Below are 27068 nucleotides of genomic sequence, written 5' to 3'. Positions count from 1 at the left end.
GACGGCTTTGGAAAGACAGAACCCCAGCATGGGAGAACGGGGAAGCGCGTGAGAAGAAAGTTCATGGTTAGACTTGGAAGTGCGTCTTCATTACGAGAAGCCTGAAACATAAATTGGCGGTAAATAGAGCCCAGTACTTAAGATATTTAAGTTGTTCATTCACAAAGGCCAATATATACACGAAAAGATATTATGGCGCGGATTGCATGTATCAACGTCCATTTCGGGATGTTATTAATTTCTGTTCCCATTTATAAATGTAGCAAATAGATTTGAAAGAATGATAATCATGAATAAAAATATCTAAATCGATATCCAAACGCACATGAGCAAAATAGATGAATGTATACATACCGATCCATCGCAAGTAATACCGCTCAAGCTTCTTCCGGTATAGGACTTTAAAATTCTGGATAATGCCTTGGTCCAAGGGCTGGGACTTGGTTTTCGAGTTCGGGGGTAAAAAGAGGACTCGAACATTAGCCAATTTTAGACCTTCCACGTATTTATGAACGGTGGCATTATCCATTATTAAAACAATTTTGCTGTTCTCTCCAGCAATTTTTCTCTGTAGACGTATAACCGTTTGCTGGAAAATTTCTCGGGTCATCCAGCTGTTTTTATTTGCATGGTAACAAACGGGGAGGGCTTCCAATTTTACATGTTTTAAGCACCGTGGCCTTTCAAATTTCCCAATGACAACGGGCTTATTTTGTCCGTGCCCGTTTGGTTGACGCACAGCCCCACAGTAACACGCACTTTACTCTTTTTCCCCCCATGGCACCTTTGCCCTTTGAAACCCAGGGTTGCGTCAGGTAATGCATTAAAAAATAGCCCAGTTTCAGGGGCCAGCGAGGGTGAGCTCGTCGAGGAAAGGGTCCCGGATTAGGGACCCTTCGAAGTGCTTCGGCGAAAAGTAGTCAAGTAGTCTTCGAAGTACGTTCACAGCAGTGCAAAGGGTTAATTAGGGGTGTACGAAATACTCCGCGCGACCTTCCTGACATGTTAAACTACGAATTATTGTCGATGTTGTTTACGAACAGGCACGTAAATAGGGGCATAATGTCAGCCGCGATATTTTAACTGAACTCCTACTCCCCCTAAATTCCCACAGTGAGGTTTTTGGCGACCCATTTCTCTCCAAAGTTGCATTATCATTTACGATTTCGCACTTTTGATGGACCACAGTTGGAAGCGCTGATTTTTTAGCTACTTACGCCGGCGTAACTAGTTTTGTTGACAAATTTTTCGCCGTGGTTCGTATAAACGAATGCCATTTGCTCCTAGGGACCGAGCCGAGGTTCGTAAATTCAAAACATTTCGTATAATCGAAACTTCGTATAATCGAATAGCGCCATGTATTTAGCATAGGCTTTTCACCGGGACCGCAACATCACTTCGTATAATCGAAAACTTTGTAAAATCCTGCTTCGTAAAATCAAGAGTTTACTGTATACATTTTCCTCAATATTATCAAATACTACGGACCTGATATCTACCTATAAGTGGCACATTTTTTAACAAAATCTTCATTGATTCAACTCATATTTGAAGTTGCTTGTCCAAAAGTTATTTATATTATTCTAGATTCTTATCAAGCTGTCTTCAAAAGATTGAGTAGAACGTATGATAGAGCATTTATTTTCCTTTGTCAACAGCTTCAAGAGCACAGCAGCTTCTGCAGGGCTTGCAAGCAACAGGTGATGAGGGACAACAACTCCAAGCTGTGATAGAAATGTGCCAAATGTTAGTCATGGGTAACGAAGATACATTGGCTGGTTTTCCAGTAAAGCAAGTTGTTCCTGCATTGGCTTCCTTGCTTGCAATGGAGCACAACTTTGATATGGTATGATAAAGTTATTTATTTACCTAATTTCCGTAGATCAACAGAATATGATATTCCAAATGGGATGTAGTTGACATTACCAATGGCATTCAAAATTGGAATGCTTTCTATCCTTTATTTCTCAAGTAATGATAAATAAACTTAAAGTTTTTCAATCATTTTAATCATTCACCTAGTAAATAAATTCAAGATTTTTCATCCCCTTGTGAATTATTAGAAGAACCATGTATGGGGTATATTTTTTATTTCAAGTTTGGAAAATGGGTTCTTCTGAAGAGAATTGGAATTATGGTGCTATTGATTTTTTCCTGTTTTATAAAACTTCCATACATTTTCATTTGTGACCTCATGGCAAAAATAAAATTTATATAACCACTATCATCATCATCATCATGAGTATATTTTGGCTGATTGATTTTTATTTTAATTATCAGATGAACCATGCATGTCGGGCCCTAACATACATGATGGAAGCTTTACCACGGTCGTCAGCCGTTGTTGTGGATGCTGTACCTGTATTCTTGAACAAGCTTCAGGTTATCCAGTGCATGGATGTTGCCGAGCAAAGTTTAACAGCTTTAGAAATGCTGTCCAGACGCCATAGTAAATCAATTCTTCAAGCTGTAAGTTCTTTTAATATTTCCATTGTTAATTTCATTTTTGTTAATCATTATGATTTTATTAGATTTCATTTATGAATATGGTGGGATTTTAGGTTTATTTTTACTTCTACCAAAGTTTTTGTACCCATTTAATGCATTGGTGGATCACAACATTATGTAGATAAGAATTTTCTTCTTTGTCCCTTTCTTAAATAATGTTAATAAACTAACTTAATAAGATAACTTCATACCAAGTGTTTAGAAAATTGTCCATGTGGTTTGGAATCAGTAAGTATGTATTTTGGTATTCAATCGACATAGTACTTATTTGCTACATTAGATGGTTAATAGATTATGGTAAAAAAATAAATTCTGGGTTCTTTTTACTTGGAGCCATCAGGTTTCCCTAATCAAATGTTTGCCTGTGACTTTAAACTTGACTGTCATCAGCTGGTAATCGATAAAAGAAGTATGTTAATATTTCACTTATTCAGGATTCAGTTCCATTGCCTGGGAAACTTTGTGCCTTTTGAGGATTTTGATTTGGGGTGCTCGAAGGCTTCAACCAAGATTTGAAACCTGCAACCCTCGATCAGCAAACAAGTGCTCAATCCACTTGGCTATTATGCTCCCCTTTTTGTGCACTTTCCCTAAATCTGAAAAATTATGGCCGACCTCGGGGTGAACGTGAATATATGAGGAAGGCTCATAATGCATAGTTTTTGATTTTTTCAAAGAGTGTATTGGCCTTCAAAAAATGCCTTTTTTGCATCATAGTTTAAATGCACTTTGCACTATTTGATGTTTTTGATTTCTGTTAAGTGTGTAGCGAAATCTGCCGTGTGGTCAAATTCCTTGGGATTCTTTTTTGCTTGAGTTTAGAGCTTTTGCCAGGTTCTTGCAGAAAACGATGACGACTAATCTAGTCTGTACCAGCATTACAGAATTTACGTTTAAACAAGCACATAAAACCTATCGTTTAACACACTTGTTTACGTGGAGTAAATATGTTAACAATTTTCAATAATTAAATATAATTCAACATTATGTTAATGAACATGTTTACAATTTTCATCATTCCAGTCGGCAAAAACACATGCTTTGCAATAATTCATGGAATAATTGAAGCTTAAATTCCTTTCTTTTTAGCGAGGTGTAACAGCATGCCTGATGTATTTGGACTTCTTCAGCATCAATGCACAGCGTGCAGCATTGGCCATCACATCAAACTGTTGTCAAAATCTTCATGTGGATGAGTTTCACTTTGTGTCAGATTCATTACCACTCCTTGCAAATCGGTTGACCCAGCAGGACAAGAAAAGTGTGGAAAGTGTCTGTCTTGCCTTTAGTCGCTTGGTTGACAGCTTCCAAAATGACCCAGCAAAACTTCAAGAAATTGCAAGTCCAGAATTGTTGACCAATCTTCAACAACTGGTAGGTATTTCTTGCTCTGAAATTGTTCAATAAGCATATTAAAATTTTAATTTCATCTTTTTTTTGCAAGGGAATGTGGTGCTATTCGGAAGTTGAAAGGGCTTTATGATCTTTAGAATCAACGAACATAGATCAATGCTAAATGCTGACCTTGAAATTTAGTAATTTACTCTCCCAACGTATAAACTTTATGTTAGTTCCGCTAAACTTATGGAAGTGATATTCACCCTAAATCATTCATAAATTGTTTTTTGTTGTATCTCAATTTATCAAAAATACATTAGTTTTTGAAAATATAATTCTCTGGGAGTGTATTACAGTTAAACCTCAAAGAACAAGATCCCTTTACCCCACCCCACAACCTTATCCTCAAGGATGCTGCTGCCTCACACTGCAGGAAGAATTCCATCCAGTAGCAAAGTTGATTGGCTAAGTGCTGCCTCAGTTCTTCTAAATTTAATGCATGTTAAAAATACAGTAATGAGCATTTAATGTATTTTGAGGTAAATATTTTAAACCGATATTTACAAAATCGTCTCATTCTTTCCGATGGAGTTATAGTCTCACTTATGTCAGACTTTTTTTTTTTATTGTTTCATACCCATTGTGGTATTGAAATTTTTTCAATCCATAAAAAATTCTATCTCTCTTAATAATTGAGAAAATGATTATACCAGAAGGTAATGCAGTTACATTAAACATTATGCCACGAAGTCATAAAAGACTTCTCCTCTGAATTTTAACGCAAAACCATTGACAAAGATTGAAAAAATATTGGAATCAAGAACCCAACCTTATGCAAAATTATAAAACAAGATTTCCATTTAATTAAGTTTGTCTTCATACAAGTATGAGTGATTGAAATAAAAGCTTTCTGCCTCAAGTCACTATAATTTGTAAATGGTTGGTGTGTACCCCAGCATCTTAAATTTTGGTTTCATTTCTATGCAAATGGTGAATGACCCCATTTGTCAAAGTACAAAGGCTTAGACTAAGAAGTTGAAAATTAATTTGTGGATAAGATATGTGGCATACTGCTGTGCTCAGCAAAAAATACTTATGAGCATCTCTTTAATCAAATTATGTAGTTGGTGCATAGGTTCATGTTTATTCTTCCAATATTGAGTTTTTTCTCTTAAACTGCCCTAAATTACTTGCATCTTGCACCAATAGATAGAAATATGCTGTAGTGCAATATTTTTTGAAATTTCTGTTTTTATTTGGATTACTACCAGAAAGTATGTGTAATTCAAACCCTTAAAATCAAAGTCTAAGTTTTTTGGTCCCTTCAATTTCAAGAAAACGAGGTTTTACCATATTCTGTGATTCAAAGTATTAATTGTGATTCTCTTATTTGCGATAGGTAAAGAACATTTCTAATTCATTTTACAGGTTTTGTTACAAATCATTATTACTCTATTGTTTTGTATCATAATCAGTGAATGTATTTTTATTTTCTATTTATTATAGCTGGTGGTCTCTCCTCCTGTTATTAGCACTGGAACATTTATTACTGTGCTAAGGATGTTGTCTGTAATGTGTGCAAACTGCCCAGAATTGGCCATCACCCTCCTCAGGCAGAATATTGCAGAAACACTCTGTTACCTCCTCACTGGATCTGGTGATACTACACATGATGAGGTTTGTGATTTTTTTCCAGTAATTCAAGGGTTATAATTTCAAATTACACTTACATTAATAACATATTTGTGTGTGCACTATAGAAGTTATGATTTAATTGAAAATATTTTGTGATGTAGCAGCTTATTTATGTAAGATATTCTGATATTATTTAGAGGAAAATGTTGTAGTATTAATTTATGTTTGTGATTATGATTGTCAATAATTTTCTATCATCTTGATTGCTGATGGTATCACTGAGTTTGTCCTTCTTATGAATTTATGAATCTGTATGAACTCTGGTCTAAAAATTGTATTCATTTTTCAATATTCATTGAAATACTTGTGCATTTTGCGGTTAGATGAATACCATACTTTATTTCTCAAGTTTTCCATTATCTGTGGCATCTGTTTGACTGAGACAATTTTCAATACATTTTGGTTGTCAATAGTTTTGATTAGAATGAATGATTTTTCAAGGATTGCCTACACTTGCTTCATTAGACTTTTAGTGTAATTCTCTATTACATGGAGAATTTACGTGTGGATATGGTTGTATGCCTTAATTTATTTTAATTAGAGATGGGTCGAATAGTAGATTTCTCGAATTCGAATATCGAATTCGAATATTAAATCATTGCTCGAAAATTCGAATACCTCGAATACTAAATGATGAATGCTGGAATGTTTGACTCGGTTGCCTATGCAGCAGGTAACACAACATTTTGGGGAGTAATTTTGATTTCCTTTAAATGATTCGAACAGGAATTTTGCAGATTAATGAATATTTTCATTTTATGGAAACAATTGGGCATATAGTTAATTCAACTAACATCGCTTTACCCCCACTCCTGCTGCCAAGTGCTAGCTGACAATCTGAGGCATTTTGCAAAATACAAGCTCTTTTCCACCGGATTTTCTTCAATTATTTTCAGTCCATCTTTGGGAGTTCTCACGAGATAAGAAGATGAATTGGAATGCTATCAGGGAGAAACCAAATATTCTGAGAAAATATCCCTTTGTATGGGACTGTAACAATAAAGATTTATAGCACCACTCATAAATTGTAACTTGATATATGTTTTCGGAAGAAAATACCGCATCAACTTCCGAGAAGCTCTGCTGCTCATATTGAGTTTCGCCAGAATGCTAAGTCTCCGTCGTATTTTGACATTTATTTCTTTGCGTAAAATGCTTAAATAAACTCAGAAATACGTTGTGTTTGGTCTTATTCTTTTTGAAATTACGCGCACATTACTAATATTTCAATTCAATAAAGGTGTAACATCAATTGACGAAAGTCATTCTTAGACACCTTTTGTGCTAATAGATGACTCATGCAGCGGTTGACCTCCACAGAAATGGGGAACTTCGAAGCTGGTAGGAAAAAAAAGGTCAGTGGGGGCGAAAAGGGAGGGCCCGAAACACGTTTCTATTGTTCTCTCTCGTGTAACTTGGTATTTTTTCGAAGCTAAGGTCTTCGTAATATGATCCCTGCGCGAGCTGTGACCTTTTTTTTATTTCGAAGAAGAGGAAAGCCTCAGAGGGAGGGCTAGTGCTGAATGGAGAGGGATACCGGATCTTGGGAAATGCGCTAATGCAAGTATCCCACGGTACTCACACAGCAGTTGACCTCCAGAAATGGGGAACTTCGAAGCAGGTGGCCAGAAAAAGGTCAGTGGGTGAGAAAAGGGGGGAGGGCGTGAAACACGTTTTTATTGTTCTCGTAACTCGATATTTTTTTCGAAGCAGGGGTCTTCGTAATGCGATCCCTGCGCGAGCTGGGACCTTTTGTTTGATTTCGGAAAAGAGGAAAGCGTCAGAGTGGGTGAGGCGAGTGCTGAATGGAGGGGGATAGCGGATCGTGGGATATGCCCCAAGGTTGCTATCCCACGGCACTGAAGTTCTCCTGGTGGGGGGAATCGGGGATTTTCGGAATTTTTCACCCGACCATTTTCGGTTCCCCTCGTCGAACTCTTTTCACCGCTAAAATCCACGAATTTGATGTAATTCGTCAACTTGCGTAAAACGGCGCTGCGAGCACTAAATGACTACAGTTCTCTACATTTTTCCGAGTCAACTACCAACGACGTGCGTGCGACAGTGTATGACGCGAAATTCAAAGTATTCGAGGTATTCGAGGCGGTACTTTTCGCATAACTATTCGAAACCTTGAATATCGAATACTTTCTAATATTCGAGGTATTCGAGTATTCGCGGATACTATTCGCACATCTCTAATTTTAATGCATGTGGAAATTAGGTATCTAACCTTGCAATGGAAATTAAAGTATGCACCCTCTGGAATTGCAACTTAATTTGAAACTTATTTTGCAGGTGGAACTTATTCCTAGAAGTCCACAAGAGTTGTATGAAATCACCTGCCTCATTGGAGAACTGATGCCTCGTCTTCCTACTGATGGAATCTTCAGTGTTGATGCTTTGCTGGAGCGGGCTCCAGTCACTCACCAAGACACTGTCCAGTGGCAGTGGAGGGATGATCGCAACCTCTGGCATCCATATGGTGTCATAGATTCCCGAATAATTGAGGTAAATTGGTTGTTATTGTTATTATTATTATTATGTTTGACTCTCCCTAATTAACTTCAAGTGCTAGTTTCAGCTCATGGTTCCACTAGTTAGCTAAGTCCTGTTAATGTCTGGGAAACTGGGTTATTGTTAGGGAAAAACTCCAGAGGCACAACAAAAAAATGAAAATTGTGTTTGAATGCAGAAAGCATTGCGGTAAGATGCGCATTGACATCCTGGCTGGGCAGCATGAGCTAGCACTGACTTGGCACTACTTGGCTTTCTTCTGCTGCTATTACTACTTTTGCTTGACTTTATTTCACAATTACCTTGCAGCATTTTTCCATGAATTCTCTATATATGTACTACTGCTTTAAGATTGATGTTAAGTCAGCATTATAGGTGATTCAGAAAACATCTGAATTGCTTTTTACATCTAATTTAGTGGAATACTCAAAGTTCTAATATTGATGAGAATACAATTATTTTAGCAGTTTTTTTGGCAGTTTCTACTCATGACTAGCACCAGTTAAATCTCTAATTGAATTTGATTCTTTATGATGTGACATGTTAAATGATATGTTACACCTGAAAATTTTTAATGGGAGCTCCAGTGTATTCTGGTAAAACAAGATTTGATGTTGGCTTTGTGTTGTCAGGCTGCGCACCAATCTGGAGAAGATGAAATCAGTTTGTCAACCTTGGGTCGTACGTACACCATTGACTTCCACTCGATGCAGCAAATCAACGAAGACACTGGCACCACGAGGCCCGTCCAGCGGCGTGTCAGCCCACCAGCTCCCCCTCCTCCTCCACCAGTGGCATCGTCACCGATCCCGGTCCCGAGTGCTCCTCCACTGGGAGTCTCCTACCTCACCTGTGCCACGGATGCTCGCGTGGCATGCCTCAGAGACGAGAAAGGACCAGCCGGAGCCTCTTCCTTCATCCGATCTCTGTTCTCAGTACTTTACGAAGTTTACAGCTCTTCGGCAGGACCTGCAGTGCGATGCAAATGCCTTAGGGCTCTCCTTAGAATGGTTTATTATGCATCAGCTGATTTGCTCAAGGTAAGTTGTGTGTTTTAAATTAATGGATAAAGGCACTACTCGGAAATTACATGCATTTAGCAAGGTAAATTGATTAAACTTTGTACATTACTTACAGTTTTTTATATTCCCCAATCAGTTTAGATGGCAAAGACACAAACGAGATGGAAAAGTTGTTTTTCAAGGGAGAGTGAACCTCTTGCTCTGAGTTGGTTGTCTTGCCCTTGAAAATGGTACTTAGCTGTTAAAGTCAATTGGGGAATGTATAAAGCTGTTTGGAATTCACAAGCTTTGTTTCATTTACCATATTGAATGTAAATTATGTATTTTCAACTTAGTAGACAAGAGTGTATGATTTGTTATATTTTAACGTGCTTCCCTGAAGATCTCTTTCTTCTACATGCCATTGCATTTAAGTGGTGCTGTAGAGAGAGAGTGCATAAAAAGTACTAGGTCATTGAGGTAGTTAAACTTAAATAGAATTATGATACATCTGTGTGTAGCCTAAGCTCATTATTCTATTAGTTAAGATATCTTATTTTCAAGCCAAAAATTGGTCAATTTTCAAGCTTGTAATTTTTCAAAATTCAAACTAGCAAATTGTTATTGTATAATTTTTTGTCCATGCATTGACTATTTTTTGAAGGATATAGGTTTTGGTTGAACCGAGTGCTTCATACCCTACATTTTTGAGCTGTTTTGTATCCTTAGTAAAATGCAGGTGTTCATCAACTTCTTCTAAGCAATTTCTGAACTATCAAAAATTGAAGCAGCTAACCAATAGTTGTTGTTGATTGCCACAATAATACTCAGGTTCCTTTTAGAAATAGAAATTAGAATTCTAGAGGTCTCTTAAGGCTTAGTAATGTTGTTAGGTTTACCCCCCAAATATTAATCCAGCTTAAGTAACAGCTCAGGTAAATTGAGTGTCTCAAGGTAGAAAAACTGTTGGCATTAGAGTATCTTCTATGAATGGAATTCAAAATACTGCAAAAGTCTTACCTTAATCTTGCTTAGCTGATGTGCTGATGTATTTCATCATAGAAAATTTGATGTGAAATATACTGGTGGTAGGCATTGGTCTATGAAGCTTAGTGTTATCAACTGGTTTCATTCTCAGTTATTCTGTCAGCCAACTGATTTGTTAGAGAGTTGTTTGGTTGATTATATCAAGCTCATGGTGGAAACTTTTGTTTTCAGGAAGTGCTGAAGAATCAAGTAGTTTCAAGCCACATTGCTGGAATGATGGCATCACAAGACCTAAGAATAGTTGTAGGAGCCCTCCAAATGGCCGAGATATTGATGCACAAATTGCCCGATGTTTTTGGGGTCCACTTCCGTCGAGAGGGCGTAATGCACCAAATTAAGCAGTTAGCTGATCCAGACACCCCGCTCGGGGTTTCACCTACCAAAGCAGGAGATAGCACCCCCAACCACCCGGCACACTCTTCCCATCAGACATTGCATCCCCAGCACCAGACCGTGAACACTCATACGCACCACTTGCAACCCGGGCCCTTCAACACAGTCTTAGTTCCTGGTCCCCCTCTTCCTCCGATTCCACCGTGCTGCCCTGGACCATCCTCTTCGTCCTCCTCCTCTTCATCTTCCCCTTATACTTCCTTCTGTGGAGGTCTCCCGGCCTTGGTGCCGATGGTGGCTCCACCTCCTGCCTCAGCAAGTCCAAATGGGAGCCTCTCGGGTGCCGTGGCTCCTCCCCCTCCTCCGCTCGGCCTCTTCTTCTCCTCGCCAGTCAACCCACCGGATCGCAGGCTCTTGGATGCTGCCATGGAAGACAGAGCTGTCAGTCCATCTCAACTGTAAGTCATGCCATGAAGGATATCTTTATGGTGTTGCCTTCTATGTTTTCTGCCGGTATTGGCTGATATGGCCTTATTTGATTGGAAGGTAATCTTAGTTTGGTCAAATGGTGTCTTTGGGTGGGATATTCCATTGTAGGCTACCCTTTTGGATTATTTGTGCTCAAGCATGCTCAACATATTTGTGGAGTCCATTTCAGGGCAGCTCATTGAGTGGCTGTTTGTTTGATGAGTAATTGTGTTTTATGCATTATTTTGTTTACCTTTTCATAACTCAAGGGATTACGATAATGGACCCATATGTTCTGGGATTTTACTTGGTAGCAAAATCCCAATGTATCTAAATACATACAGGATTCATTAAAGGGGAGACCAATTGTCATAGTCATTATGTTTTTCAAAATTATGTAAAACTCAATGTGAAATAAGACTTTCATTCTGAAGTAAGAATTACTGAAAAAATTTCTTGGGAGATATGCTGTGTATTCATATGTTTGAATGCCTTTACCCAAGTTTCAAGAAAACTATGAAAAGCTAAATACAATATTTATGTAATCTTATTGTTGAATTTTAACCATTATCAATTTTTTATTTATTAATGCTGATCCTTCAGTTATCAACAAGAATACTTGGAATTGTGATTAACACCCATCATACTATGGAAATAATACTAATTATGAATTTAAAAATCCTTGATAATCATTTTTCTGATGGCCCTGGGGAGTATCTCAGAGTTCCAAGAACTTAAAAAAGTAGTGTAGTTTCCTTTATCAAAAGTCGGAGCTGAGGCAGTCTGCACTAATTACTAATATTCTCTCATATGGGTGGTAATTTCTTACAGTGAAACCTCTCTATATGGTCTCCACTGTCAAAATGTTGTCCTCTTGTAAATAAACCGTTTAGCTGTGAGAATTTTCATATGATATGCATGATTATTTTCTAAATTGAGTTAACCATTGCTTTCCACTAGTCAGGTTATTTATTTGTTACTACTCTGTGGTATCATTAACTTTCAATAAGATTTTCTCATAGAATAGATGTATCACACTCAATTTTTACCCTTGAAATTACCATCTTGAAGTTGGGCTAATGGAAATAAATGTATTTGAAATAATTGGGATGCAAATTTCAATCAGTGACTTTCCATGTAAATAGTCATGCTCATTCTTATGTGTTTCATCAACAGTTAATTTAATAGTCTTGCCGTATTTCTCCGAATATAGTCCCTAATTCCCCCCTAATATAGTTCCTAAGTTCCCAAAATTTCGAGGCTTCATTTACAGAAAAGTATAAAATATGTGTGTGAATATAACCCCCCCTTTACTTTTTACCATGGGAATTTTTGGAAAAAAAGGGGGACTATTTTCAGATAAATATGGTATTTGAAAGTGATGTTTTTTACAATGAAATCAATTAAATTGACAGTTACATTCTAGGCATTCTCAAACTTTTAACTTTTTCCGATTAATGAGTTAAATATTAATTGTAATGTCCAAAAAATGGTTACCCTCTGTTGTTATTTAATATTATAATAAAGATTTTATAGGTATATGTATCATGTATGATATGGTACTTTAAAATTCTCATGCAGAAAAGCCAATTGTTCTACATGTTCAGGCAGCCGGTTTTGACGTCTCCATGTTACAGTATTGCTGCGTGCAGAAAATTGCCTTTCACTACACAATTGTATGGCTGGAATCCTTAAATACTTTCTTTTCAAAATTGCAAGATTTAGTAACCTTGGAATTTTTGTTAAAAATTATATTAATGATTTTTATGGGTCTTGAATCTTCGTGGAATGTAAGTGCAATGCTTTGTAGTTTAACATTTGAAGAAGGTTGCGTGGGGTATATCTTACACTCCTACTTTAACCCTATGTAATTGAATCATACCAAAAAAATGTAACTGGTCCATAAAATACTCAATTTTCAACATTCTTGCCGGTAAATAAGCGACCTCGTGACACCATTGTTCAAATCAACAGTTGGAAATATGAGGAAGGAAGATCATTAAGTCACTTAATGATGGAGGAAATATGCTTCATATTAAAGTTTCATTTTAGAGACAACGTTACATTTTGGAGGGGGGAAAGGTCGGGGAAAATACTGCGGTTTTTAGCAGGGGCGGATCCAGGATTTTTTCGGGGGATGGGGGGGCACAAGAGCCTGACAGGCAAACGATCTTGTAATTATTGAGATGAAAAACAAGATATAACAATTAATGTACGAAAATTTAATGTTAAAGTTTTTAACATGGAATTAAATGATTGAGACTCCATAATACGCAAAACAAAGCAAACATAATGATAATGATATTAAAAATTTTGTCTGTCATTCAAGCATCTGGGGGGGGCACATCCCCCAGACGTGATTCAATAATTCTACAGTAAACTCTTGATTACATGAAGCTGAATATTACAAAATTTTTGATAACACGAAGTGAAATTGCGGTCCCAGCTATAAGCCTATGGTTAATACGTAAAATCCACCAAAAGTCCCCCCTAAAACCGCCTATGGTTTTCAACGACGAGAGGTGGGGAGAGGTAGTAAGGATATTACTGATGAAATAATGATTTATTCACGACACCATATTGAGGGTGAAATGGCTCCTCTATTGCCAATTTGAATGGGGATTTGATGATTCCGTTCATTAAGTATGTGGCTTAAATAAGTGTTAATATTTGTAAAAATTGAGCTGAAACTTGGCGTCAATCTGAAATTGTGAGATAATTTTTTTGTTTTTATTAAACTGCAATAAACATGGTAAACAAACTTAAGTGATGTCACAAATATGTTGTTTTGGGCTCATAATTTTCTAAATATCATGTAAATTTGTAATTTTGTAATGCTGGTTTACTTTCGTGAACTCTTGAAAATTATATCTCAATACGCTGGCCTTCTTAGTTTTCAGGTTTCATACTTCACTGTATTTAAAATAATGCTATGTAACGCTGATATAGAAAAAAAAATTTTAGTTTTAGCACTAGAAATAGGCATGCTATGAACTGATAAAAATATTAGCGTGGAAAGGAGAAAGAAAAATCTTATTAAAGATCGAATTACATTCTTCTCGGGTTTCTTTCCGCGTAAGGCACTCCATCTATTTCTCTGCCGACGTTTCAATTGAAGACTTTTCCATCGTCATTATGGCCATTGATACCTACCGGGTGTGAGGTTAGGTGCTGCGTTTATAAAAATGTCTCTCTTCTTCTCTGCAGACTTTTCAATCAAAATTAGATATTTGCTTTGTCCTTTCCATGCTACTATTTATTTGCGATTATGGTGCCTCACACCCTGCATCAATGGCCTTGATGATGAATATGAAGTCTTCCATTTTAAGTACCCAAAGATGATTGAACATGGCAGCCGGACAAAGTGCTCAAAAAGAATTTACTTCAAATATTCGCCAATGGAGAATCATAGCCTACGTAATGAATGATCTTAACTGAATTATAATTTAATTAATTAAAAAGATGTACATTCACCTGACAATACAGAAGGAACTACAAATAGTAACCTACAAAGGTTACTTTGTAAATGGGCTAAGACCCTTGTTTTTCTTTTTTCTTGTCACTGAGTGACCAAGGACGACATAGATGGCAGTGAGGCCAGCTGCCGTTAAAATTTAAATGGCAAAGGAAACAAATATCTATCTTATGCGTAGATAATGTTTTCTTTTTGTTACTGACCACAAATTTCTAAGATAAAATTTGTATACAAAAATTTTTCGATCCATTATTTGATTACATTTTCTGAAATGGACGGGAATTTCTTTAGCGCTTCAGTCATTTGTTAATATTTTGTATGAGTCATTGCAATAATACTTATATTTTTTTCTATTTGTGCTCTCTCCGTATTTACTACTTCATGATTTATATGACCCCTCTCTTTTTCCACCTCAGAAAATATAGAAAGGCTTTCGTTGCATTTTTTGTGTAAACTGGTGATGGGTTTTTGGTGATCTCCATTCTCTTGGCCTAAGAGCCTGTTAGGTACACATGAATTTTCTCTTTTTACAGAAGTAAATTATTTTTTTTTATTATTACATGGTATGAGCGGAAGTGTTATTATAGTTATCACTTTTTATGTCTCCATAAAACTCAACACAGGAAGATACGTTTTCTGTGTGTGAAATCCTTTTGTTTCCCTGAGTTATTGATTTTGCTGCTTATGCTGACTCACTTCAGTGGTAGCGTTAAAACCCACGTAAAGAAATTTTTTATATTTTGAACAAAGTGATAATGTCATTTCTTTTCAACCTATAATTAACTCAAGAATAATGTTGCTCTTGGAACAATAAATGTGCTCTAGCAGGTGTGAGCTATTAGTTTTTGCAAGTCTTTGTTATGCGATATTTTGTAAACCTATTTAATGTTTTTATTTTTTACTTTGAATTTCCAAATAATACGACAGGAAATACGAAATTGTTTTATGCCCTTGAAGTTGCTATATAATATTTAAAAAAACTTTTTGCAAAAAAATTTTGAATTCACCTCCCTCTTTAGTTTGATGCGTGCTCCCTGTGGGTACTTTCAGGTTCGCCACTAGTAAATGCAATGAAAGCCTTGGCTGTGGGTGGTGTTTCTTTCGTGAATGGTGGTGAAACTGTATCACTCATCACTAATCATAATGCTCTCTTTTTTGTGATTGCATGCGTGTTTTTGTCTGAATGTACTGTCTCACATGTAGGGACCACCCCCTTATCTGCGGTCACCCCTCCAAGTGGCCACTTTCTGTTGGAACTGTGGGTGGCCGCCATAGAGAGGTTTCACTGTAAGTTTCTCTCTGTTTGCTCATCAATGTTGCTGTTTTTACTCTTTATTACGCTCATGCATGCTAATCTTTTTTTTTTCCATCAGTTACTCACAGTAAAGACACAATTATTAGCTGGGCCAGATATGATTTAAGCGTATGTCACTAATTTGCAAAAAGAAAGTTTGTGTGTGGCTATATGTATTTTGTGGGTAGTTGGTGATGGATGTGGTTGGGATTTATTCATCCATATTAGATACTTTGAGTTAGCACCCAAGTATCTATCCGTGAAAATTTAAAAGTTACTTGGGTAGCATCCATATTTAGTCTTACTCTTATCCAGCTCATTCAATGTTAACATTGAAATAAGTGTTGCTAAGAAAAATGTCCTAGTAGATACTGTGTAGAAAATTTAATGCTGCATAAAATGTGAATCTGTTAAATTCATTTCAGCATTCCATCTTTCATAATGATTTTAGTTAACGTTTTTCATCTTGTATTTCTCTGGGTATTTTGGATAATGCACAATTGGTTTGAAATACGATTGCTATTTTCTCATTGATTTTGTAAAATTAACTAATTTTATTCATTTGACATCACGGTGATATGAAAATATGTTTAAGATGTATTTTTTCCCCTCAATGAATGCATAAACTGCTTTGTAGGTCTTCAAGTTATAGGTTTTTGACCTTATATTTTTAAATCCTGAATTATGATTTGGCCATATAACAAAAGCATTTGCTGGCAGGTGTATTGATTTAGGGGGTTCAAAATGAGAGTGAATTGATTAGAGATTAATTAAGGAATGCTTAAGTATCCAAAGGTATTTGTGAATGTGGTGTTGAGTCAGGAATCCATAGTGGTGTGGTGTTTTCAACTGGAATGAAACTAGCTGCTTCATAATTGTCTTTATAAAAAGCCTTAGATTCACTGTAAAAGTCTGTGCTGTCTCGAATAACTTTGGTAAAGCTGTTGTAATTATTGGTAGTCTTACAAGTGGTTAAGTCTGGAAGATTTTCCTCATCCAGGCAGTGTATATCATCACATAAAATGCCATCAAATTTGCTACTAATTCATTCCATTCAAGCTGAAAATCTTAGTCCTTTTTGCAGGATATTATGTGGATGTTAAGCCTGGACATATGGAGGTACTATTGGTTAAAATGGCTTGAATTTCTTAATTACTAGTTAAAGAACTCAAAAAAATTCTTTTTCATTACAGGCGGTCCCCGACTTTCGTACACAATGCGTTCCCGAAAACTTGTACGAAAGTCGAATGTACGAAAGTCGAACCATTGATTTCCATACTAACTAGGGGTTACGTTCCAAAAGAGCGGAATATACGTACTAAAACCTTTTTTTTGCTGATTTTATTTCAATTCACTAAATTTTAATAATATGTTAATAAAATTCCTAAAGTCATCCAATTTCTTTCGAAAATACGCAGGAAAAATGTAAATAAAAGTTAAAAAAAACAAGAACTCCGTTGGCTATCAAGTGAAACTTCCTCTTGGCATTTAAGTTGACATTCCACTTATTATGTCCACTATAAATAAAAAGACGTATCAAGAAGCATAATAAAATGTAATTGTTGATCCCGCAATCTGGATACCTTTTAATTTTTACACCAAAATTCGACATTCGGCAGTTGACATTCGTGATCGCGTATATTTCGCATGTTATTCAAAAGAGACAAAAGACAAACAGAATTCGGGTGATATTACGTGCAATATCGTTGCTGAAGGTGTACATGAATTAAACAGCACTCAAACGAAACTACACCATTAGAAGGAAGATCTTACTAGTTTTATTGAAAGCTAGTGAATGATGTCTAGTCAACTTTTTTGAAAAATCTCTCCAAAGAAGGCTTTCTTCTTCTCTTGATGAATGAGCCTATTGCAGGCAGTCTCTCTCCCAAATAAATCACTTAGATTAGGGTCAATTACCAACTATTCCCTTCCTTGTATACGTTCGTATTGTTCGCATATACTGCCATTTGAAACAATTGAATGTTGGGATGCGCAGTAAACAGCGCAGGAATTTAAAAAAAATTACAGACCAACGTCCGAAAGTCCGAATTTAGAGTACAGAAGTCAAGTAAAAGGTGTCAATTTTGAACGTATGAAAGTGCGAATTGTACGAAAGTCGAGTGTACGAAAGTCGAGGACCGCCTGTAATTCATTTTCCTAATTTCATTATAATGGATAGTAAAATTAATTTAAAAAATGAAATTAAGTAACTACTCTTTTATAGGGAAGTCTGAACTTAGTTGTTTGTAAGTGAAGTTTCATGTTGGTGAATGTTCAGCTTGCTATATCATTTTTGACTGCAGCATTCTGTAGCTTCCTTTTTTAAGTGCGAGTGTATCATTGATATTAATAAAACACTAAGTTACCACCTAAGGTGGTTATTCAACAAAGCTAGCTTTACCTTTCTCTTTATTTACACAATTATTATGTATGTGTTTATGTGATATACAAATGGTTGAGCATAGCTTCACTTTGTGAAATTTTCTTTTTATAGTAAACTTTCCTTAAATAAGTCTCTCATATAATGAGTAAGGGTGACTTTGTGTGTGGTTTTTATGGGACTGGGCGAGTATGAAGGCAGCCATTAACTTAGCCAAATTTTTATTGCAAAACTATCAGCTTCAATTTAAGTTTTATTAGGGTCCATTACATGGGTTTACATTGTGATAGAGCATATGATGGATCTAATTCACAAGCCATAGTTTTTCATTTATGCCTGTCATATTGTAATTAATTTGGATATCTGCTAATGATTTATAAGAACTTGGTAAGTAAGAAATTGCCTCTTAGTCGATAACTTGATGACCTTTATGCATGGTATAATGTTTAATTGCCTTATTTTCAAATAGAGAACAACAGAAATCAATCCTGGTTCAAATGAATGTCGTGTAGGTGAAAGCAAGTTCTATAATTTTTATTATGTTATCCCAACAATAATTACTCTGTGGCTGTTATTCATAGGTAACTGTCTTCATTGTCTATGAATGATCTCAGATTATCAAGACTACTGTGATGCAACAAGTCATAACTCTGCATACATAAAGCTTTGTTAGCAATTGATTTTCTCTTTTTGTGAGTGGTCCACGTTTTTTAGTCCTTCTTACACAGTGTGTTTAATTTCGTCAAAACATCACAGTAGGGTTTTTTGTGGGAGTTTTTAGTTGCTGCTTGCACAAATATTTTTACATCTACAATTTACTATTGTGGCCGTGTATTTATTAATGAAAATGGTGGCCTTGTTTTGGCAAAAAGTGTTTTTAGTATTCCTCAAAAAAAATTCTGAATGCTCTTCATTTTAGGAGGCTTAGTGATGTTTTGAAGAGAAAAAGAACAACAAAACGAGCCATGTCATCTAGTAGAAAAACAAGACAAGAGGACAACACTTTGTCTTCCTCCGTCATGCAAGATCTCTTTTCCAAAGGTAAGGGGTGCATTTTTACTGCTGCATAAATATGCCACCATGCATTGGACTGAACTGCTCAAGCATTTACCATAGCAAGTGTATAATAACTATCATTTATGTCGTTTCTCATTCTTATACTTTTATTCCCTATATTATTGCACTTAAGTCTTACCAATCTTCTCTATTTTCAACTTTTGTCTCTACTGTGCCAAGTACATGTTTTCTAGATGATTAGAAGATATCACAGTAAAACCTCTTTACATCGTATTGGAAGGGACCAAAATTTGGGCAATTTGATGTATGGAGGTTCACTATAGAGAGGTTTTAGTGATAGGCACCATTTTTTCATATCCTTTGGAAATGAAAGGTACTACTGTATTTTAAACCATTATATTTATGTGCTTAAACAAACATGCATGCATTAGTGAACATATATTTATTATTTAATAGTTACAGAAAGCGAGCGCTATCGCGTGATTTTTACCATGATTCGAGAGAAAAGAATGTGAGCTCTCTTAATTCAACAGTCAATTAAAATGAATAGGATAGTTGGATACCTTTTTTTCTTATTTTTTGTTAGGTATGGTCTCATATCGAACAAATTGGCCGTAACTAATAGTTAACGTGAAAATTACAGCATATTTAAGTTGTATAAGAAAAAAAATAAGCGTGAAACATTTATTGCTGAAAATGTCATTCCATGTACGTAATCGCTGCTGCATTAATGGTCTCTAGTTGTCTTGGTACGATTTGTGGAGGTAGTTTGGCCGTCTCGGGGGTGTTTCCTTGGTATGATAAGTGGAGGTTTTATGAGATAAAAGAGATTCACTACAAAGAGGTTTACCTTTAAATTTACGTGTAAATCAGAAGGGAGGTTTACTATGTAAAGAGGTTCACTACAAAGAGGTTTTATTGTAATCTCCTTTTATAATCCCTTTTCACTTCTGAAGAAATCTCTCATCATTATAATATATTTGATATTAGTATAAAATTTTCCATTAATATGGACAAAAATTTCTTCTCCTTTGGTAAACAGCCACGTCGCTCAGTGGTGGAGGAGTTGGAAGCAACAGTGGTGCAGGCTCTGGTTCTGGGCGTGATTCAGGAGGTCGATCAACTCCTACCAGCGGAAGGTCACGCTTTTCTGGAGCTACTTCCAAAACATCAAGTTTTCTGGCCAGTCTTAACCCTGCACGATGGGGACGCAGCTTGAACCCATCATCTGGTTCTGGTATATCTGATCGTCCTTATCATAAGGTAAGAATCGATGTCTTTTATAAATTGATTTTTTTAGATCTTTACATTTTCTGAACATTTTAAAGACTGCCATTGAAATACCCTTTAATGTGCAAGCTAAAGTGCTGGCCTCTTTGATAGCCAATTTTCTTAAATGTAATGGCAATAATCAGGAATTCAGGGGTACTCAATATTTCACAAATTGCTATCTTCATTAATGGAATTTTTTTTACAAATTCATTAATAGCATTCCTTTATTTTGTTCCTGTGTGCATATCTGCATACTTAGGTAGTTGCTGGAAGAATTTCTTTGAAAAATTTGTCAGTGATCAACAAATATGGTTTACTTCTCCGACAGTGTCTTTCTGAGCACAACTCTGTCCTTTGTAAACTTGAATCCCAGATTATATATTATGAAATCCCTCCAAAATTTACCTTATGCGAAGATGGCTTGATAATGTATCTGGTAGCGCAACTGACTGACAATTTTGACTTCCAAGTTCCTGTTTCAGACAAGTCGTATGATCACAGAAATTTCATTCATTTTATGTAAATAGGAACAGTCTGGCTAGGTCAGGTGTTTGGTGGTCCCAGAAGCCTCCTGGCAGAGGTGGCAGAGTGATCAACAGGATCCTTTTTACTGTGGCCTTGTTTCAACTAGCCCTTGAAGTTAGGACCCCAAGCTTAAGCTTTTGTACCTTTTTTCGTTTCTAATTTGACATATTGTACGTTATATGCCTGAATGTCATCTATGAGTGCGTAAGGTTTCTTGTCTAACACTTCCCAAATCCAGTAATTATTTGATAATAAATGCTTTAAATGTAGCTTAATAGTCTATTTTTTCCCCACTTTCCTGTCATTTTACTGTTATAGCTATGGCGACAATGCACCTTGCCTCCCATTTTCATATTCTTATTAATTGGCATTCGGTATTATTTATTAATAACCTTGTTTCACACTTTTATTTAAGTATAAAGATTTTTCTCAGTGTATTTAAAAATTGTTATGGAAAAAAATTCTTAAAATATATTATATGGATGAAGTATCCCTTTCTGATTAAAAAAATTAAAATGTGTGTATATTTAAATACATAGTGTATTTTTAAGTTTGAATCAATGGTAATTGTTATCAGAATGTTTAATGCTTTTTTTTAGGATTCTTCTCTATCTAAGTCATCCAGCAGCCCGAATTTGACTGCTGGCAACAAAGAGAAAGCCAGAGCTTGGGTTCGTGAACAAGCTGCTCGTTTTGTTGAGGCCCACTGTACAAATGAGGGCTTGGGCCCTCCTCATCCTGCTCTGAACGTTCTTTCACGTTTGACCCTTGCCATCGAACGTCTCAATCAAAGGGTATGTCATCTCAAAGTAAGCTCTTCATCTCTCAGTTTTACCTATAATATTTGTCTTATCTCTAGCTTTTTTTATGCCCTCCTTTTTTTTCTTGATATTTTTCTTATATTCAATTTGATACTATTCCGCCTCTTTTTCTCCCATTCACTCCTGTGAAAATTCTACGGGCTGTCTTTTTATTGACTTGCTGATATTTAGCCAATTAAATAGAAATTCTGTTTTTCTATGCTAAATTTTATGAAGTGGTGAAATGCGTGTTGTGGTTTTCAAGTATCCACTACTATGCTGTTCATAACTTGAATGATGGCGTTTAAAATGTAGATTTTGATTGGGGTTTTTATGTTAATTGGTGTGTATTTTTTTTCAACATTGTCATCTTGTACCTAATGCACTAAATTTTTAATAGTTGTGACAGTCATTGTAACTATTGAGCCTGTTGACTTATTTTTTAATGATTCTGAGAAAAACAGAATGTTGTCATTCTATACCACTGTTCAACAATATCTGTCTCTTTATCCGACAGTTTTTCGGCAAATAATAATTGTTTATATGGCGAGAGAAATAATGAAAAAATGTTGTCTTTTATCAAAAAACAATCAAAAACGATTGTTCATGGCCAAATCAAAAGTGAAATTAAATGCTTGAAATATTAATGAAATGAAATCCATGAGAAGGAAGTTGTATAAGTAGTTACTGAAATTAAGCTGTAGCTCTTAAATACTATCATACTATCATCATCACTTCAAACAAAAAGTCAAGTATTGATAAAATCCAGCTAAATATTGTGGGCTATTGGATTAATTTTGGTGATTGAGGAATACTTGAGAATGAATTCAACAATGTATGCATAAAATAAATTGTGACAAAGTTATTTTTTTTTAATTTCATTTTTTCATAGTTGTTAAGAACTGACAACATGTCAAGTAAAAACAAGCCGTTAAATCTTTGAAAACCAAAACATGGTTATAAAATCCTTTTTTTATTTAATGAAATCGATGTTAAAAGTGTGGTGATTTTTTTATGATTTCAATCAGTGTTTTATTTGTATTTTCCAGCCTGAAGAAGCTTTAGAAGCCCTACGTGAACTTCGTGACATTGTGATAGAATCTGATATTTCCCCATTTGAGGTTAATCACAGTGGGCTTATCCGTGCCCTGTTGAGATTTATTACCGATGAAATCCCACATGGAAATACCTCATATCCATCCACAGTTTCACATGGTGCTGCATTGGTGCCTGCCAGCCAAGGCATCAGTCGTGATGATAAACTTCGTATGTTCCTGCATATCTTTTCAGGTTGCCCAGTAAGTTTTACTTAACTTTACATTATATATTTTTAGAGTTATGATTGAAGCATTTTGTGGTTTTGATAGTTAAAAAAGGTTTTTATTTCTGTGATAATGTCCATCTCTTTTCATGCTGAATAGTTTTTGGGCCTCATTGTGGGCTTCTGGATTCATCGGTCTCAATGTTTCAATATGAAAGTTACTCATCAAATTTTTGCCATTTTGGATCTAGTTACCGTGATGGATGCCCAAGAATAGCAGAAAAAGGTCTCTTCATATAGCTCTTGGAAAAATACCTGGCAGCATCAAGTTTTGAAAAATTTCATGTTACCTGTTCTCCATATTACTGTATCGTCACATACTGTAACGGTTCAAACCGCGAGAGCCGCCCGCTCGCCTCCCGTTCGATATCTCCCCGTACATGTGATTGTTAACTCTCCACTCCCCCAAAATAGAAAATTGCCCCTACGGAGACTTACCGTATCCGGGCTTAAAATCAAGTTCCCCAATTGTTCGTGCCTGCACGCACACTCACTTACAACAGGATCTAAGGAAATCGTGGCAATAGCAAAACAAATAACTTCAATGACATCCCTTTTACAATTGATTTTAATAATTGAACTACCATAGGTTCCAAAATTTACACTGACACTAAAGCATTCCCAACACACACAATAAATCCCCGTTCCAAAATCCATCGGCGTCACCTCCAACATGAAATATTCACCTTCGGCTTCTCCTTCCAAAAGTACAATAGCACTTTCTCAATGATTATAAAAAAATTGATGTTTCCAACAACAAAATGTACCCACGCTCTTTAGCGAATAAGCAACGTAAAAAATAGTGACATCAAACTTACAAAAAGAACTTTCCGTGCAAAGCAATTATAAATTGGGCGTTACTGTTCAAATGGCCACCCGTTTTGAACTCGGGCTCAATGATCCGCCAAGTGACACTAACATTCAGAAAGTATGCTCAAACTTCACCACGTGCCGCACTTAAGTCTTGCAGGGCCGTGACTAAAACCAGCCAACAGTAAATTCACTAGGGCCTTATTGTGGGGAGCACACTTGGGACTTTCAAAGGGGGGAACCATCTGGACACCAAAGGATCTATTCGGGCTTTGGTAATTTCCAAGCTTACTTCCTTTATCCGATGTTCTCGCCACCCCTGAAGAGCTGTCCGCGTATCGGCCTCCTCCACATGTGCCGTAGCTTGGCTGCTGCTGCTTGTCACCGCACGCCACTATGACTTATCTTTGTGTCACACCGTAAGAGAGAGAGAGCTATCCTTCTCGTCTCTCTCTTTTATAAACTCTGCACTACCCACAATCACCTCTGGTGCACCTCAACGCCCTCTTTTTTCCCCGGCCGTAAGGCGGGTTTTCAAACGTATTCCGGGAGAGAACCACTGCGTCGCCTCTCCCGGAAATCCACTCTCACACCATGTCACATCCATAAAAAAAAATATACTACCATGGAAAAAACAAAATAAACCCTTTACATAAATTCAGGATAGAACTCCGTGAAAAAAATGCTAAAAATGTGAGTGTGCGCGCAGACGTAACCCCCCCCAGCCGCGATGTTTTATATGATGCGTCGGGCCGGCTCCGGTCCGTACCGCTACACACCCCCACACTAAACTAAACACGGGGTATCTCCAATTAAATTACCCTCTGGTTAGTTTACCAGCCAAAAACAATAAATTTTGCCTACAATGACATTAATCCAACAAAACTAATTACCGATTTAGCACTCTACCCAATCGTCTCATCCCCACAGTAGACTAGCTACTCCCCATGAGGAAGTTCAAAATATGGTTTCAAATTTCCCACATTATGGATACCAATTGACTCCCCTGAGTCTTCTTCGAGATGGCAAGCATTTGGACCCGCAAACTTTGAGACACGGAACGGTCCCGTGAATAAGTGAAAGAATTTATGAAACCTTCCTGTTTTCGCGTCCGAAAGACGAGGGGTTCTCATCAAGACTCGGTCATTTTTTTGAAACTTATGAGTCTTCCCCTTCTGTCTAGACCGACGAATGCGACCGGCTCGTTTCAGTCTCCCTCGCACCAAATGCGTCACATCAACCCGTGAATACTCAGCTTGGCCTGGTACTTTTACTAATTCATCATCCTCCCGGGATGGTTTTTCCCCAAAATGCACTTCCATTGGAGTTAATCCCGTACTCTCATGCAATGCTAACATCCACCTTGTCAGACGGCTGTTATTTAATTTAAATCTCTTCCCATGAAATTTTCTCAAAAGTTGCTCTACCTGCGGTGGCCTATCACGCTCAGGGATAGTAACTTTATTCAAACGGCGAGCATCCAAACATAACCTCACGTTTCCCTTTCCCTTCTTGACCACTACAAGTGGATTTACAGATGGGCTAGGAGACTTCCTAATGATTCCCATTTCCACCATCTCATTAATCTGGGCATCTACCAAGGGTTCATACACGCGAGGAATGGGGTAGGACTTCATTACGAAAGGCGTTTCCTCCGTCAACTGAATCCTATGCGTAAATCCTTTAACTAACCCCGATTCCTCAGAAAAAATCCCTTGAAATTTACTTAATAAATCACCCAATGATCGTCTTTGATCAATATCTAAATGATTGAGGCTTTGGACTGTTTCTTTAATTTCGCTGTCCGTGACAGTGGCGCCCTTTCTCCCTTTTTCTTCGCCCAAAGTCAACGTACACACGGGAAACTCAGCCTCTACTTCACCCTCTTCTCCCACCTTAAATTGTACCTTTCCCTCCTTAAAATCAATCGTAGCGCCGACTTCCGCCAACCAGTCTGTCCCTAAGATGAGTTGACGAATTAAATTCTGCACAACGAGACACACTACGTCAACTTCTCTTATTCCCACTTGCACCGTAATTAACGCTTGCTTGGTAATTGCGTGCGATTTCTTTCTATTAGCACATACCAAAAAACACTTTTTCATCGGAAATATTGGAAGTTTGGGGTCTTTAGCTAACAACTGCTCAAATAACGCTTCGTCTATCGCTGAGACTTCGCTACCCGTATCTATCAGAGTCCCTACCCTATGACCTCCACACTCCACTTGAATCTCCGGACATTCTCTCCTCATAACTTGTCTCTCTTCCTCATACAATAAGTCGTCTAATGGATTACCCTCTAGGATGCACGTAGCTATTATTTCTCGTGATTCCCCTTTTTTTTCTTCCGAGCCGACGGAATCACTCGCCTCGGACCTTACCAGTTTAACGGTATCGTCTCAATGCTTCTAACCCCCGCGCCTTCACCTTGGGTCGTCTCACCTACAACCTTACTAATTGCTCCCTCCTTCTCGGCTTCCCTTCTCGTTCTCTGGGGATTACCTAATGCAGGCGGTGGGATCGTAAAAGTGGGCAAAACGGGAGTTCTCGCCTCAGACCCTCTCAACTCCCCCTCACCCTTCCTTTCTACGGCTCCCCTTCTTCCCTCTGAAACGTTTATGGACGCCACTCGCCTGTTTTGTTGGGCTGCCTGAGGCCCCGACCTACTCTCCTCGTCCTTCACTGAGTCGTAGATTCTTAACATACTCAGTAACTCATGGGTCGATGCTACCTTCGCACTTCCCAACAAATTCTGTATCCCAATGGGATATTGACGGCTCAAAAAATAAATAATCTCCTCCTCACTTAGTGGTGGCTCGCAATCTTTTGCTAATACGATTTTTTTCATCGCATATTCTTCCATTGTCTCCCTTCCCCCGGGATAATATCTCCCTTTACTTACATTTTCTCGAGATCGACACCTGGCCTTCAAGTCCCAATATCGACCCAAAAACTTCCCTTTCAAGTCCTCGTATCCCTCATCGATGGATTCCAATGTCTTTACCCACAGACTTGCTTTTTCCCGTAACATGTTAACAAAAATTATACTTTTTTGATTTTCCCCACAAGATACCGCTGTAAAATACCGTATAAGCTTGTGTAAGAGGCGCACACGTGTAAGAGGCGCACCCCTATTTTGAGGATCGAAGCTATAAAGTAGAGATGGGTCGAATAGCAGATTTCTCGAATTCGAATATCGAATTCGAATATTAAATCATAGCTCGAATATTCGAATACCTCGAATTTCGAATACCTCGAATACTAAAT

At 37.1% G+C, this 27068-nt stretch overlaps 1 protein-coding gene across 11 annotated transcripts in view; it reads left to right on the top strand.

Annotated features, from left to right (window-relative positions):
- Positions 1 to 27068, top strand: part of LOC124161080 (E3 ubiquitin-protein ligase TRIP12) — an 86095-nt gene that overhangs the window by 38267 nt on the left and 20760 nt on the right. For 9 of the 11 annotated variants that reach the window (XM_046537256.1, XM_046537255.1, XM_046537261.1 and 6 more), the window contains 12 exons: positions 1659 to 1846; positions 2281 to 2469; positions 3598 to 3882; positions 5353 to 5523; positions 7840 to 8052; positions 8691 to 9098; positions 10278 to 10897; positions 15586 to 15669; positions 18976 to 19097; positions 20116 to 20336; positions 21470 to 21679; positions 22720 to 22968. In XM_046537256.1, the coding sequence (XP_046393212.1) occupies positions 1659 to 1846; positions 2281 to 2469; positions 3598 to 3882; positions 5353 to 5523; positions 7840 to 8052; positions 8691 to 9098; positions 10278 to 10897; positions 15586 to 15669; positions 18976 to 19097; positions 20116 to 20336; positions 21470 to 21679; positions 22720 to 22968 (2960 nt within the window). The remainder of the gene's footprint in view (positions 1 to 1658; positions 1847 to 2280; positions 2470 to 3597; positions 3883 to 5352; positions 5524 to 7839; positions 8053 to 8690; positions 9099 to 10277; positions 10898 to 15585; positions 15670 to 18975; positions 19098 to 20115; positions 20337 to 21469; positions 21680 to 22719; positions 22969 to 27068) is intronic. The other 2 variants (XM_046537262.1, XM_046537263.1) reach the window with 2 other exon arrangements.

The sequence above is a fragment of the Ischnura elegans genome, chromosome 6, assembly GCF_921293095.1.
Source record: "Ischnura elegans chromosome 6, ioIscEleg1.1, whole genome shotgun sequence".
NCBI classification, from domain to species: domain Eukaryota; kingdom Metazoa; phylum Arthropoda; class Insecta; order Odonata; family Coenagrionidae; genus Ischnura; species Ischnura elegans.
Note: the sequence above shows the minus strand (reverse complement) of the source record. Positions and strands in the feature narration are given on the sequence as shown.